The following is a 15,676-nucleotide window of genomic DNA, read 5'->3' as shown; positions in this document are numbered from 1 at the left end:
GAGATGAATTTAGTAATTTGAGAGTTGAGTGTTTAGATATTAGAGTTAGTTTAAAATTAGATTGATATGAATTGATCTTTAACTAAATCTTGCAACCAAACCGTAAAACTTTAAAATACTTCTTAACCAGGCCCAAAATTGAAGTATTCTCAAAACTACACATCACATCAGAGGAGTCCTAGCGACAATACTTGTACGAAGTTGCACCAAGCAAGCAAGATACGTGAGCAGCCAACCAGATTGGAAAATCTCTATTGAAGCCAAAGTTAGAAGTTGATCAAACATACTGCTGGTTTTGTAGGATTTTCCACTTCATGCAACAAATGTCATCTTCTTACTCGATTTACGGCCGGTTGCAGCTATAGGTTGATGTTTGATAGAATCTGAGAACAGTTGAAACCGAGAAAGATGCTTAAAGTCCAGCGAATTCAGATTGCCAGATGACAATTGCACAGAAAAGCTATTCTCATAAATGCTTATGGATGTAAGGAGGGTGCACTAAGGTAGCAACAGATGGCAATACCTTGTCGGTGAATATGCGGAACACCTCCACTCCCATAGCTTTATCAAGTTCCTAATCAAATGACATGGTTTTAACTGACACAATCTTTTATATTTGTTCAAACAAGAATTTGATGCAGGAATGATATCGTTATCAAACAAGAACTAATATAGAAAAGATTGGTGTCTTCATGTAAGGGTTCAGCTTCTTACATTCTCAGCATCTGGTGAACCATCAATATTGCAAATGATTTTCTGCAGGTTTTCATCCTTCAAAGCATCACGAATTTCACTGGAAGAAGCTGCACAAAGACTTCCAATGAATTTTCAACAAGTTGAAATTATCTTACCAGACATGATTTCAAAAGTGAAACTTTCTAGATAATTTCATCCATCCCAACATATATATATATATATATATTTTACGCTAGAAAAATCCATACACCAGTAGGTCTTGAATACACCACCTCACCTTGTATCCCATTCTTTTGAAGATATAAAAAAGGAGTCATTTAAGCCATAGTTCACTAGTGCATTATAAAGTTTTGCTCAACAACATACAAAAATATGTCCATACACAATCTGGTAACTGCTCAATTAGCTGATACGGCAAAAACGTCATGATATAAGGTATAAACTGAACAACAATTTAAATTCATTCCAGTTATGTCCCCCAGATGTTGACCAAGAACCAAGCTATCAACGTATATTGTAACATGAGAGATACAGCCTTACACTAGCACAAACAGACAAAGTTTTAATTATGAAAGAAGTACCATGAAATATCAATAAAAAGAGCACCCCAAATGAGACAAATATTACTGATGACCATAAAAACACGACCAGATTTAAATGCAAAAAACAAGTAGCCTTTAAAGCTTCTCCACTCTATACTCCTGTTGCAGAACCCACTTAAAGATTGTCTATCCTCTTTCATTTTGCTAGTAGAATGATGCACTAGTTATTTCACTTCAGATATGTACTGTAGCCTATCCAACTCTCTCCTGATTCACTTTTATAATTGTGAATTCGTTCTCTGAGTTGCTTCTAGTTTCACTGACTTTGCTGCTTGCCAAATTTGATCCAAACAAGGATTATATGATGATATGTCTCTCTTTACATTGCTGACTTGCACTCTATCTCCCGCTTCCTATAATCTTGGTGCTTAGCGTGCACACTCATAGTGGTATAAAGGCCAAATATTTATACCTCAGAGCTAGTCAAAAACTCATACCTATAGCTTCCAGTTGCAACTTTTGTACCACATCAGCTGGTTCTTCCACATTTAACGGTCTCTCTACAGGTGACTCTGGATCAGGAGCTAATGAACATGGAAAAAAAAACAGAAGACAAAATAGCTCAGAGAAATGGAAACAAGCAAAGTTAAATAAACAAAGTTCTATGAGAAAATATGTTAACATAAAAATTATATTATCAGAGCTAGGAATTTTACCTTGTACTTGGGCAATGCCTACTTTTCTTACTAATAAAGTTTTCTTTTTTACTGATAGAAAAAATTATATCAACGGAGTAATGCAAAAGCAATGAAATATGATCATGGAAACCGGCTGTTCCTTTCACTCCCAATTGTCCAATTAGTGGAGGAACAGCTATACATCATCATTCAACTTCTAAGCAAATTAAACTTGCATTTGTTTTACCATTAAGGGTGGTGGTTCAATGGTCCTTGGGTTACTCCAAAGTGGTTTGGCATGTACTAGGTCCTGGGTTCGAATCCAAATATGGACTTACCTTAGACTATTAGTATTAGCAGCCTAAAGATTTATTGAATTCCATTTTACTTATAAAAAAAAAAAGATTTATTGAATTCCCTACTGGGTCTGAGGTTTAAGCTAAGGCTCAAACCCAACTTGAGGAAGTGCCTGTGGTTTCCTGCTGTCTAGTTTCCAGTGGGTAGGGTGCTACTATGGTCCCTCCCATGTAGGGAAGCCATCTCCAGTCGACCCCTCCTACCATTTTTCTTCATTAAAAAACATGCATTTTTTAACATACTAACAACTCTAAAACTGCCTTTGATATTATCCACTAGACACCAAAGAAAAAAGACTAGCGACCAAAAAATCTCTCACAACAAAGCAGTGCACAAATGATGGTCAGTTGTATGTTAACCTCAATAGGTGCCTTAGTATGGCAAATACTTTTCACAGTGCCTGAAGAAGCCACCTAATGCAACATCCTAAGAATGTGGGCATCAGATATGGCCATACATCGTTTTCTTCTACTTGTCAGAAAAAAAAAAAAAAAAAGATATGCCATACATTGTTTACCTCTAGCAAGTTCTATCCACTCCTTCATAGGTTACTTGGTATGGACAATTTTTTTGATAAGGTACTGAAAAACCATAGATGCAATGTCAAAGAAAGAGGGTATCAAACATACCATTCCTCATCAAGCTCCAGCAAGTTCTATCCTCTCCATACTACATCCTGATTTGAATGCAACAACTAAGAAAAGAGAGGCAACTGATTCCAACTCCAAATGTTGAACCCATCTGACAAACTTGAGATATCATAATGAGCCCCCTTGACATACCTAACTAAGAAAATGGGCATCCTTATCCTCAGTAAAAAGAAATAATCCGGGAATAAGTCTCCAAAGCAATCTCTCCACGACCATACATCATACAAAAACAGAACAAAGAACGATTGATAGTTTTAAACTTAAGATATGATGAAATAGGCTGCATCCCTATTATGCTTTTGGAAAGGCCTTGGCATGAGATCCCTCTCACTAAGTAAAAAGACTGCTAACCCTAAATTTCTCTATGTGTTAACAATTTTTTATAACTCAGTCACAACCTTTGCAACAACTAAACTTATCATCATTTCTCATACTTTGAGGACTCTAGATTGATTGTCGACATCTGCATGATAAGATTCAGAACCCTGCTTATACTAGCAAACAAAATGCAGCACGTTTTCCCAAAGTATCACATCTCCCATATTTGTATAAAATAATATTAGGGTCATACCTCTGAGCTAGTAGAAAACTCATACCTATAGCCTCCAGTTGCAACTTTTGTAGCACATTGCCTGGTTCTTCCACATTTAATGGTCTCTCTAGATGTGATTCTGGATCAGCAGCTAATGCACATGAAAAAAATAAGAAGATAAAATAGCTTTTAGAGAAATGGAATTAAACAAAGGTTAATAATCAAAGTTGAGATGAAAACTATACTAATGGAGTAATGCAAGAGCAACAGAATATGAGCAGAAGAATTGTACATATGCATACATTTATTTTATGAGAAATGAATTCCTTTAACGTGAAATGATTTTAAAAATTCAGAAGGAATTTAAACACCATAAAGCTTTAATTTCGAGTGTGTATTTTCTAGCCTATATTAAATAAACTTTCGCTTTAGAAGTAAAGCTTATGTCTAGTAATACAATCTGAGTATGTGATTGATTGAATTTAGATCTTGAGATTGAAACTTGAAAGGAATGCATTTGAAGGGGAAAAAAAATGGAAAATTGGAAAAAGGGGATGAAGGGAAGGAAGAACATCATAAGAAGAGAACAACTGGGTGTGGGGGCTAATTACCCAAAGAAACAAAGTTTTCATTTGGAAAATTAAATTCTTCAATTTCACAAAAATCATCAGCAATTGAAAAACCAATAAGGTCTACGGGGGGAGGGAGGGAGGGAGGAGGATGGAAATTCCCTTAGTATTACACAGAAACCACGATTAATTTAATAGCCATGAACAAGATCTTATGAATCTATAATAGCAACTAGAATTGAAAATTAAAACAGTACATTGTAAGTGTTGCACATGTAATCAGACTAATGTAACCCTCACTTGATTTTTCCTCAGAAGGAACTGGCTTAGCACATGGGATTTCTGCATCATTCATACAAGCTCATGTTAGTTCTGATCATCAAATAATTTATTCTTTGCAGTTTAGATTTTCGTCTTGTCTTAATATTTTTTTATTACTTCTCTCTACCATTGCCCAGCAGCCTAGTAGAAGATACCCTTTTCTTTCTCCACAGTGTAATGGTATGACAGGCTCAACTCTATATAGCCTCAGACTCTACAATACAATAGTGTCACAAATCTAGGTCCCCATTTTGAAACCTAAAACTGCAACAAAATTGCTACTTTGGACAACCCAAGATGACACAATTCAATCATCACCTGGGATTTTCTAATATAAAGACGTGATCCCCTGAGAGTAAGACACAGAATTTGTAAAATCAGCAACCTCCTCCAGTTCTTAAGATTTTCTGCTTAGGAACTTCCATGTCATTCGTCAAGAGAGAAATGGTAGTAATACAAAAGAGTGGCATACCTTTGTGCTTCTTGAAACAAATCACGGAGCAACTGCGACCAGAGAAAAAAAGAAAACACAGACATCAGTGAGAATTGAAAGTCTTTTCCGACAAAAAGAAAAAAAAAAGAAAAAGAAAAGAAGAAAGGTCTTTAGCAGCTTCGTATGGCTTACTAAGGCACTAGACATGCGGGACACTTGTATTTCGATTGTGTTTCATTGCAGATTTCACATAGTCGGGGACCCATTTGACAGCTCCACTTCTAGCTATCAAAGTGAGCATTTTTTCCGAGGAACCAAACAGATAAGAAGATGAAAATCAGAGATGTTACTAAAATCATAAAAACAAAAGAACCAAAATTTTCCTTGGGTTAGAGTACACATACATAATTGAAATAATTTAAAAAAAAAAACCTTATTTGAAAAAAAAAAATTAAGATATGAAAATGGCGAAGCTGGGAGACTCAACTCTTTGTTATACCCACTAGGTCGCTAGCGAGAGAACAGAGAACAGGCCTTCAGGTTGAGTCCCTACTCTTTGTTTTACTTTTTTAAACATAAATTGTGACGTGGCAGCATCCTGACCGTCAAATCCCCTACACAATCCTTTTACCTCTCTGTCACTCAGAAAAGAGAAGAAACTAATCGATCAAAACCGAGAAGGAAAGTATGGGTCAGGGAACTCCGGGAGGTCTGAACCGGCAAGGTCCACCTGGCGACCGAAAGCACGACGGCTCCGACAAGAAGGAGAAGAAATTCGAGCCGGCAGCTCCTCCGGCTCGAGTTGGTCGCAAGCAACGCAAGCAGAAGGGCCCCGAGGCGGCGGCTAGGCTCCCGACCGTGACCCCGCTGACCAAGTGCAAGCTCCGCCTCCTCAAGCTGGAGCGCGTGAAGGATTATCTCCTGATGGAGGAGGAGTTCGTCACGAACCAGGAGCGCCTCAAGCCACAGGAGGAGAAAGCCGAGGAGGACAGATCCAAGGTCGACGATCTTAGGGGATCGCCGATGAGCGTTGGGAACCTGGAGGAGCTCATTGACGAGAACCACGCCATCGTGTCGTCCTCGGTGGGGCCTGAATACTACGTGGGGATCTTGTCGTTCGTGGACAAGGATCAACTCGAGCCTGGCTGCGCCATCCTGATGCATAATAAGGTAATTCATATTTGACTTCGTTACTGATTGAGTGTTTGGTACCAATAAAGTGGAGTGTATAAATATATATATATTTTTTCGTTTCAGGCGAAATAAGAGTATTTACAGGGTGAATTTTATGTTGGTTTTACTTGGGACGGCTTCGCAATCCCAATTTGCTTTGGTTACATTAACCTGTAAAGTGAAATGGGTACTTTAGTAGTTTGCTGGTACTTAGAATGTTTTCTTAACATATGCATATAAAGATGTATGTAGTGGAATTTTGAAACCTGGGAGACTTTGGTTAAGTTGTAGATGTTTCTCTAAGAACTCACTTTGCACGTATTTGACTAGAAACTGAGATAGTCTTTTTGCAAACTAACAATGAACAAGAAAGACGTTTGATACCATCCTTGTGGATGTGGCAAAAAATACAAGGTTATGATGAGAAATAAACCTTGTATTTTTTTGCACACGTACAGTAGACAAAAAGTCAGCCCCAAACTCTTTGCACACTAGCTGTAGTTCCTCAGATCCTATGTCTGAAGACCCCCCCTTCGAAGAAGAGGCGTCCACCTCATCCACCACCGTACACAATACCCGGGACAAGGTCTCAGAGAGACCTAAAGAGAGAGCTTCGGGAATTACTCCCGTGCCAAGGTCAGGCGTGGACGAGGGCCCCGTCCCCTTGGATCTGCTCGCCACGATCCGAAATTGCTCCGGAGTACCACGTATGGCTTCGTCTGAGGCCACCGGCCCGTTCCGTGGCTGCCGCAAGGTGAAGGCCTGAGGGGCGTTATCCATGGGCAACACGTGCGTATTTTCCGGCGAAAACAGTGAAGAATGAAGTTCCGTACCCACGTTGGAAGGTTCGCCGGTGTCCGGCGAGGCGTTCTGCGACGGTGGGTGGTCGGCCCGAGATGCCGCCGGTATGGGAGCGTTTGAAAGAACCGGGTCAACGGCTGTTTCGGGTGTCTGTGGAAGGGGTCCAAAGACCCGAGGCTGAGGACAGTTGTCTACCTCAATTGGAACTAGCCCGCCCTCGTGAAAGGCTCCGTGGACAAGGCCTTGTGACCCGCAACTAGGACTTGTGGCCCGTTGGCTAGTAGCCTGCAAATGGGGCCTTGAGGCCCGATATAGAGGGCAGACAGGTTCCCTCTGTCCTTCGGTCTCCTCTATATACCCTGGTCTTCCCGATAAAACCTGCAAGTCCTTCTCAGCACCATGCTTTCCTCCCAGTTCAACCACCCTACCGTGTCCCATCACCATGTTCAAACCCAGATCCACCTTTTTTACTAAGAAGGAAACCTCTTCTAAGACCCCTGAAAGCTGAGCTCTGACAGCCCATAAAATACCTTCTACATCCCCTAGATTTGTGCACACATCAGAAGACCCCCCACCAACCGCTGGGTAGGAGGGACGTTTTGGCGAGGAGCCAGCCAAGACCGATGCATAGGTTGCTGAAATGCTTGGTTCCAGATTTGGACCAGCGGTCCCTCCCTTATCTGCCAAGACCGCAGACTCTGCTACCTTCCTAAGGTGATAAGCAAAACCCTCCCATCCACAGCCCTTATCTCCCTCGGGTATGATCAGTGAGCCTTTTCTTCTATCATTGCTAAATTCCTCCAACAAGAGATAACATCCCCTTGAGTTTTTGAGGAGCTGCAGAATGAGAACTCCGCTGCCTAACCTCAATTTTCTGAAGAAACCTTCTCGCCGACGAGAAACAGTGGCCTCCATTACCATTCTGACCACCCATGCAGCTGACGTCCCGTTAATGATTAAATATAAGGCCATACGTCTGTTTCTTTCGGTAAGGCGAAAGAGGTTGGCACCCACCTTTGCGAAGAAGAAAGTTTTTGATTCAATCGGAAAACGCCTAACCACATCCATCATAATCAGGAAGAGCAAAAACTGTCGAGAACAAACCACTCGAAAAACCCAGAAAATACTGGCTGAAAACAGACCAAACCGATGACCCAGTGCCGACAGAAGCAACCACTCGTGTGAATCCAGAACCCACTGGTCTGAGAACCCAGAAAAACTAGGCTGAAAACAGACCAGTCCGATGACCCCAGGAAGCACTAGTCTGAAAACAGACAGTGCCGATGAACCCAAAGAACAGACCTGCCCAGAACAGACCACTCCAGAAGCTGCCCAGAAAACAGACCACTCGTATGATCCAGAACCCAGAAAAACTGATCTGAAAACAGACCAGTCCGATGACCCCAGGGACCACTAGTCTGGAAACAGACCACTCGAAAGAACAGAAACTGCCCAGAAAACAGACCACTCGTATGATTCAGAACCCTGAAAAACTGATCTAAAACAGACCAGTCCGATGTTCCCAGGGAGCACTAGTCTGAAAACAGACAGTACCGATGAACCCAAACAGACAGACAGCCGCCTGCTTCCATTTTCAGAGCAGAAATAACAAACAGACAGCCGCCTGCTTCCATTCTCACAGATCAGCAGATCTGTTTCTCACAGAACCCCACATACGAAATTCTTCTATCTTTGTTTTCCTTCCTATCCGAGAAACCCAGCACAGAGATCAGTACAGAAGCCCAGCGAAACCAGCACAGATAGCGCCGACATGCACAGAGGGTTACTTTGGGTTCAGAAAAGTACAGCCCAGTGACCCCGACTGCAAGAGATCAGCACAGATAGTGCCGACGAGATGAACCCCGCTGCCGAGATAGTGTATGAAATGCTTTATTTCTCATAAGCCTGATAAGTGGGGTCTACAAAATCATTTCCAAAGTTTTAGCGAAGCGGTTGAGTGAAGTCTTGGGGAAGATCGTCTTGAGGTCCCAAAACGCTTTTGTAAAAGGAAGGCAAATTCTTGACTCAGCCCTTATCGCAAATGAGTGCCTAGAGAGTAGAATCCGATCCGGCATTCCAAGTATCCTATGTAAACTAGACATGGAAAAGGCTTTTGATCATGTGAATTGGGATTTTTTGTTGTACATTCTTGGTAAGTACGGCTTTGGGGCATGATGGTGTCAGTGGATAAAGCACTGTATCACAACAGCCAAATTCTCTGTTTTGGTCAATGGCACACCTGAAGGCTTTTTCAACAGTTCTCGGGGTTTGAGACAAGGGGACCCTCTCTCCCCGCTTTTATTTATTCTGGTCATGGATGTGCTAAGTGGAATGCTGGGAAGGGCGGTGGAAAGGGGTTTTCTCTCTGGTTTCACGGTGGGTGGTTCCACACACGGCAGCTTGACAGTTTCCCACCTCCTTTTCGCTGACGACACTTTGATTTTCTGTGACCCAGATCAGGAACAGTTTCGCTCCTTACGTGCACTTCTCCTATGTTTTGAAGCTGTATCAGGCCTTAAGGTGAATTTATCCAAGTCGGAAGTAGTCCCCGTGGGCTCGGTCAACAATTTAGGTGCGGTGGCAACCATCCTGGGCTGCAAGGTTTCATCCTTGCCTATGAAGTATCTTGGACTCCCTTTGGGGGCCCCTCATAAATCTAAGACAGTGTGGGAAGGGATTATTGAGAAGATTGAAGGAAAACTGGCAGGGTGGAAGAGAATCTACTTATCAAAGGGGGGGAGAATCACACTTATAAAAAGTACGTTATCTAACCTTCCAACGTACTTTCTCTCTTTATTCCCTGTGCCAGCAGGGGTGGCGAATAGGCTGGAGAGGATTTTTCGGGACTTCTTGTGGGGAGGTCTGGACGACACAAAGAAATTCCATTTGATCAAATGGAATAAAATATGTACTCCTCTGTCTTGTGGTGGCTTGGGCATAAGGAATTTGAGAACCTTTAATAAGGCTCTCCTAGGTAAGTGGTTATGGCGGTATCATCTTGAGGGAGACGCTCTATGGAAGAACATTTTAGAATGCAAATATGGAAGTGTGTGGGGTGGCTGGTGCACAAAGGAAGTAAGGGGAGCTTATGGTGTGGGAGTGTGGAAACTTATTCGGAACGGATGGGACAACTTCCGTAGTCATTGCAGGTTTGTGGTGGGAAGGGGCACAAAAATTAGATTTTGGCATGATATTTGGTGTGGTGATGCCCCTCTAAAAAACATTTTCCCTACCATCTACAGGATAGCGTTAGATCAGAATTCCTCAGTGGCTGACAATATGTGCCCTACCGCTGATTCCGTACATTGGTCTGTGAGATTCTCTAGAGCAGCACAGGATTGGGAGTTAGGCGCCATCACTGATTTCTATAGTGCTCTACATGACTTGAAGATTGGGGCTGGAGGGGAAGACAGACTCTTATGGACGTGCACAGGGAATAAGAAATTTTCAGTCCGTTCGCACTATAAGGCCTTATTAAATCACCCGCCAAATGCCTTCCCCTGGAAGAACATTTGGAGAAGCAAGGCTCCCCTAAAAGTTGCTTTCTTCGGGTGGGTGGCATCTCATGGTAAAATACTAATGGTGGACAAGCTAAGGAAACGTGGACTGTTCATAATGGATTGGTGTTTCATGTGCAAACACAGTGGTGAATCGGTGGACCACCTCCTCCTTCATTGCGACGCAGTTAAAGTTTTGTGGGATGAGATCCTCTCAAGGTTGGGCATTGCTTGGGTCATGCCACGAAGGGTGATCGATTTACTGTCTTGTTGGCAAAGACTAAGGGGGAATCGACAGATTGCAGCTGTATGGAAGATGGTACCTTTATGCTTAATGTGGTGCACGTGGACAGAAAGAAATGGCCGCTGTTTTGAGAATAAGGAACGCTCTCCGGATGCTTTTCGAGCTTTTTTCTTTCACACCCTACTTCTTTGGGCATCTACTATTGTTTTGAATGGAACGAGTCTACTATCCGTAGCTCTTGGATTGTAATTAGGCTCTTGCTTGTATACTCTCTGTGTATTAGGGCTTTGCCTATTTACGTGGATCAATCAAATTTATTTACTTATCAAAAAAAAAAATGATGAGAAATAAATTTCTATTTTATTAGTCAAAATAGACATGGTCGCACACACAGAAAGGAAGGAAAAGCAAAAGTATGGCCACAAACTGTCTCTTAATTGATGATAATCTTTATGCTGCTAATAAATATTTGTTTTGTAGCCATTGTTGTTATTACACACTTAAGTTTGCTCCTTAAAATCATTCTTCAAATCTATGGGGTCTGAATTCTCAGAAGATTGTTCAACAATATGATTTGACAGAGCACATTAACTTTGATGACTAGATAGATTGTCTTGTTGCACTCTCTGTTGGCCCCAAAATGAGAAAAATTATTTGCTTTACAGTGTCATTATCTGTATTGGTTTTTCCTGAATAGCTCTTATGCCACTGGACAAGGAAGAAAGAATCTAACCTTTTATATCTCTTGTCCCTCTCAGGTTCTTTCTGTTGTTGGACTTCTACAAGATGAAGTTGATCCAATGGTGTCTGTAATGAAGGTTGAGAAGGCTCCCCTAGAATCATATGCTGACATAGGTGGTCTAGATGCCCAGATACAGGAGATTAAAGAGGCAGTTGAACTCCCTCTAACACATCCTGAATTGTATGAAGATATTGGTATCAAGCCTCCTAAGGGGGTCATATTGTATGGGGAGCCTGGAACAGGCAAGACTTTGCTTGCCAAGGTGTGTACATCCCCTACAAATTAGAATGTGATCTAATATAGCGGCATCAAAGTGTTAGGACAACTCTTGCTTGTTGGACCTAATTAATGTTCATGGAATTAAGTTGGAGATTTCTTATGATTGTTCACGCATCTGGTTTTTAATATTTGACTTATATCTTTTTGAAGTAAATTATATCTATATCTACATTCCTTCATTCATTGCCATAGGTTTAAATGGTTAAATGTGCATGCCTGTGCTATTTGAGCATGCTTTCTACTTTTCAACTTCCTTGTAATTTGAGCTTGCAATCTTGCTTGTGCTCTTCTCAGGCAGTAGCAAACTCAACGTCAGCGACTTTCTTACGTGTTGTTGGTAGTGAATTGATTCAAAAATACTTGGGTGATGGTCCAAAATTAGTGAGGGAACTATTCAGAGTGGCTGATGATCTCTCACCTTCAATTGTTTTCATCGATGAAATAGATGCTATTGGTACAAAGAGGTGAGTTAGTGAAATTTCTATGGTAAACAATTTTCATGTAGTGCCTCTGACCAGCGGTTCCCAACAGGTATGATGCCCACTCAGGTGGAGAACGTGAAATTCAAAGGACTATGTTGGAATTGCTGAACCAATTGGATGGTTTTGATTCAAGAGGTGATGTCAAAGTGATTCTTGCAACCAACAGGATTGAAAGTCTCGACCCAGCTTTGCTTCGGCCTGGCCGAATAGATAGAAAGATAGAGTTCCCTCTTCCTGATATCAAGACAAGGAGGCGCATTTTTCAGGTACACTTAAATGTGTGCAAACAACACACTGAATATGTTCCTGTCTTTTGATAATTGTATCTGCCATGTTTGCTTCATTCTCGATTAACCAAAAATTGTATTTCTGGATTGCAGATACACACTTCAAGGATGACATTGGCTGATGATGTAAACTTAGAAGAATTTGTTATGACTAAGGATGAGTTCTCTGGAGCTGATATAAAGGCAATTTGTACTGAAGCTGGCTTGCTTGCTTTAAGAGAACGCCGTATGAAGGTCAGTTATGCTTCAATTCTTTATGACTTTTATAAAAGATTTTTATTTTTTAATTGCTTGTGGTGTACTTTTAAAGACTGTAATATTGTTGTTTGCTCAGAAGTTTAATGGCAAAGTTCATACATTCATTTGCTCCTTTAGAATGTTTTTTTGATCGGTAAACAAAATTTTATTGATCATAAGGGAGAGGCAGAAGCCCAGGTATACGGGACATATACAAGAGCATTGCTATAGCATGCTAGTTCAGCGATACTGAAATTCATGGAAACTCATTCCATTGAAATCAATTACAACCGACCAATGGAGTAAAGTATTGACAATTTCCTAAGCTCTTCCATTGATCGTTCTCGATCTTCAAAGCTTATGTCATTCCTTTCCCTCCAAATGCACCACCATAAGCATATTGGGACCATCTTCCATATTGGTGCAATATGAGAGTTACCCTAAAGACCACTCCAAGAAGCTAAGAGATCAATAACCCTTCTTGGCATCACCCAAGTTATTCCCACCCAAGCGAAGAAGTTGTTCCATAATGTCATGGCAATCTCAAAATGAAGTAATAAATGATCAACTGACACCGACTCTTTTTGCACATACAACACCACTCCATGACAATGAATTGATGTTTCCTTTAGTTGTCAAGTGTGAGTATCTTCCCCAACAAAGGTGTCCATACAAAGAAGAGTGCCTTTAAGGGTGCCTTGTTTTCCAAATGCTCTTCCATGGGAATGGGTTGGTTGTATGCATGTGCATGGCTTGATAGAAAGAGTGGACGGTGAACTTTCCTTTCTTGGAGTGATGCCAGTAAATCTTGTCATCAACTTCCCTCCTTTTGCGAGTGGCATATATGAGATCATAAAACTCCGATGTTGTGTCTACTTCCCAATCATGTGCATTTCTAAAAGAAGTGACGTTCCATTGAAGAGCACCATTCGATGCAACCAACAAGTACACAATCGATGCTTCTTTCATTCTTTCTATGTCATAGACTTTTGGATAAGCTTCCTTGAGTGGCGGCCTGTCACTACACCCCATGTCATGCCAAAATTTGATTTTGAGTCCATCACCCACCTCAAACCGGGTATTTCTAAAGTAGGCATGTTGTCCTCTTCTTGTGTGCTTCCAAAGCCCCACCCCATATGATCCACTTACCTCATTTGAGCACCAACCTCCCCACGCTTCACTGTACTTTGAGTCAATGATATTTCTCCACAAGGTACTCCCCCAGTTCTTGGTAGTATCTCCACAGCCATTTGCCCCACAAAGCCTTGTTAAAAACCTGTAAACTCCTGATATCCAAACCTCCTTTAGAATTAGAATTATTTCATAGATACTTGCCAGTATCTTGCTTCACCAATAGTTTTCTATTATTATTATTATTATTATTATTATTATTATTATTATTATTATTATTATTTGTTTTATAAGTATGCCACCAATAGCTAGCAGTAAAGGTCCAAAATTTGAGTAAAATTTGGAGAGTCGGAGCAGAGAGATGGACTTCTTCCATCTTAGACCCCCTTTTGCTTTCAGGATACCGTATCAGATTGTCATGGTAGCTTCTCTCTCTTCCAGTGAACTAGGATTTGGCCTGTTTTGATGCTTTTAGCTTTTATTATGTCATTTCTCAACTTGGTAAGTGGGAGCTGTCAATTTGATGTTTATTGTTGAAGGAAAGAAACATACTTATTTATCAAAAAAAAAAAAAAAAAAAAGGAAAGAAACATACCAAATAGGACATAATTAACCAATGCCAACTTCATTGTATGATTGTTTTGGTAAATGCATTGATGGTTTGGAATCTGTAAAGTCCTTTCAGTAGCAACTTTTGCCGTCTTGTTTTCATCTCGTTTAAAGGAGCGTTAGTGTTTCAGTGTTGAGCTTCTCACCCATAAATAGCTGTAAAGAAAAAAAAAAAAAAAAAAAAAGGTTGCATTCGTTTATTTTAAGGTCTACAGGAAATTATGCAAAATATATGCATGTTTTATGGAGTTGGCTCGATAGATGGGCTCGGTTGACCTGATGTTCAACCTTTAATTATGTGCTTCAGGTAACACATGTGGATTTCAAGAAGGCAAAAGAGAAAGTGATGTTCAAGAAGAAGGAAGGGGTGCCAGAAGGACTCTACATGTGAAGATATCATTCGCACGTTAACGTACAACTTTTGTATTTTGGATTCGGCCCTTACTTTTATTTACAATTTGGTGTTTTTATAGATTATTTTACCACGGTAGATTGCAATCCTTTGTTGAATGAAGAAGGTTCTCATTCAGGTGCTTCATATGTGTTTTCAATTCGGTGTGGGTGTTTCTTTGCAGTCTGAGTTAACCGACCAATAATACTCCACAGGGAAATAAAGAATTTTCTTGAACATGCATGGTTCTTCGTGTTCTGATTCCATCTTTTGAGAAATAGAAGTTCAAGCCTAAAATAGAAGTTCCTTACTTCTTGTTTTTTTATGGAGACCATTGGACTATAATACTTCTTTGTTGCATCTTCCACATTGTAGTATTTCAGTCAATTTGGTCGAGTTAGTCACCTAATACAAATTGGTCTTGTGTAGCACTCCTCCCAAATCTATTTTCTCCAAGACAATGTCTCTATGAGCTTTCAAGATTTTATCCAAGATCTGGAGCATTAGCTTCGATTGGAATGTGGATTCATTTCAACTCAACTGAGTTGAGTTTAAGCCTAGCCCAATATCTAAACACACAACTTTCAAATTATTAAAAATCATTCAACTCAAGATATCTTTACACGTGAGATTTAAAATATTTTCAATTTAACACCTTTTTATATGTAGAGTTCTTCTATGCTTAAGTCGCTACAGTAACTTACACCACACACTTTGCTAATCTAGCTTTTTATTTTTTTTTTATTTTTTTTTACTACAGTAAAATGCACGCGTTTTACTCAAAGAGAGCTTCTACGCATCTGCCTCTTTATCAAAGAAAGCTTTTACGCATCTGCCTCTTTATCAAAGAAATACTCACCCAACAAGTACTCCCTCCCTTCCTCCAAATATGAAAGTGATATGAACAAGAGCCCCAACAGAAATTCATTGTACTGAAAATGGACATGCCGACATGGTCCAATCACAAGCATTGGGGACCAAATGACCAATACCCAGATCAAAATTCTCCTCTTTGAATCCAAATCT

General features: G+C 40.5%; 2 protein-coding genes across 5 annotated transcripts; one reads left to right on the top strand and one right to left on the bottom strand.

Moving 5' to 3' along the window:
• Positions 1-61: 61 nt before the first annotated feature.
• LOC122307302 (zinc finger HIT domain-containing protein 3) lies at positions 62-5,406 on the bottom strand. 4 transcript variants are annotated; one of them, XM_043120087.1, is made up of 9 exons: positions 5,265-5,406; positions 4,970-5,062; positions 4,817-4,848; positions 4,324-4,365; positions 3,519-3,605; positions 1,736-1,822; positions 715-803; positions 524-574; positions 62-383 (listed from the first exon to the last, which is right to left on the bottom strand). In XM_043120087.1, exons 2-9 carry the CDS (start codon positions 5,041-5,043, stop codon positions 360-362), a joined length of 486 nt encoding a protein of 161 aa, XP_042976021.1. In that variant the 5' UTR covers positions 5,044-5,062; positions 5,265-5,406; the 3' UTR covers positions 62-359. The 4 variants fall into 4 exon arrangements, with proteins under 4 accessions (XP_042976021.1, XP_042976022.1, XP_042976023.1 ...); XM_043120088.1 differs by having other exon boundaries at positions 5,331-5,343; XM_043120089.1 differs by having other exon boundaries at positions 4,970-5,058; positions 5,265-5,316.
• A 2-nt stretch (positions 5,407-5,408) lies between these two features.
• Positions 5,409-14,889, top strand: LOC122307301 (26S proteasome regulatory subunit 4 homolog B). Its single transcript, XM_043120085.1, has 6 exons — positions 5,409-5,947; positions 11,251-11,496; positions 11,808-11,977; positions 12,045-12,261; positions 12,376-12,516; positions 14,567-14,889. The coding sequence occupies exons 1-6, from the start codon at positions 5,465-5,467 to the stop codon at positions 14,648-14,650; spliced, it is 1,341 nt and encodes a 446-aa protein (XP_042976019.1). The 5' UTR covers positions 5,409-5,464; the 3' UTR covers positions 14,651-14,889.
• Positions 14,890-15,676: the final 787 nt, after the last annotated feature.

This window comes from Carya illinoinensis, chromosome 4 (assembly GCF_018687715.1).
Source record: "Carya illinoinensis cultivar Pawnee chromosome 4, C.illinoinensisPawnee_v1, whole genome shotgun sequence".
NCBI classification, from domain to species: domain Eukaryota; kingdom Viridiplantae; phylum Streptophyta; class Magnoliopsida; order Fagales; family Juglandaceae; genus Carya; species Carya illinoinensis.
This window is presented reverse-complemented; position numbering and strand designations above follow the sequence as displayed.

Bases quoted from the DNA above. Each gene is read 5' to 3' on its own strand.
- LOC122307302 (XM_043120087.1), bottom strand. From the start codon at position 5,043: ATGGGTCCCCGACTATGTGAAATCTGCAATGAAACACAATCGAAATAC. The intron at 4,366-4,816 runs GTATGCCACTCT...TGAATGATGCAG, and splicing joins TTGTTTCAAGAAGCACAAAG to AAATCCCATGTGCTAAGCCA. The intron at 804-1,735 runs GTATGAGTTTTT...GTCTTTGTGCAG, and splicing joins GTTGCAACTGGAAGCTATAG to CTTCTTCCAGTGAAATTCGT.
- LOC122307301 (XM_043120085.1), top strand. From the start codon at position 5,465: ATGGGTCAGGGAACTCCGGGAGGTCTGAACCGGCAAGGTCCACCTGGC. The intron at 11,497-11,807 runs GTGTGTACATCC...TGCTCTTCTCAG, and splicing joins GCAAGACTTTGCTTGCCAAG to GCAGTAGCAAACTCAACGTC. The intron at 11,978-12,044 runs GTGAGTTAGTGA...GGTTCCCAACAG, and splicing joins GATGCTATTGGTACAAAGAG to GTATGATGCCCACTCAGGTG.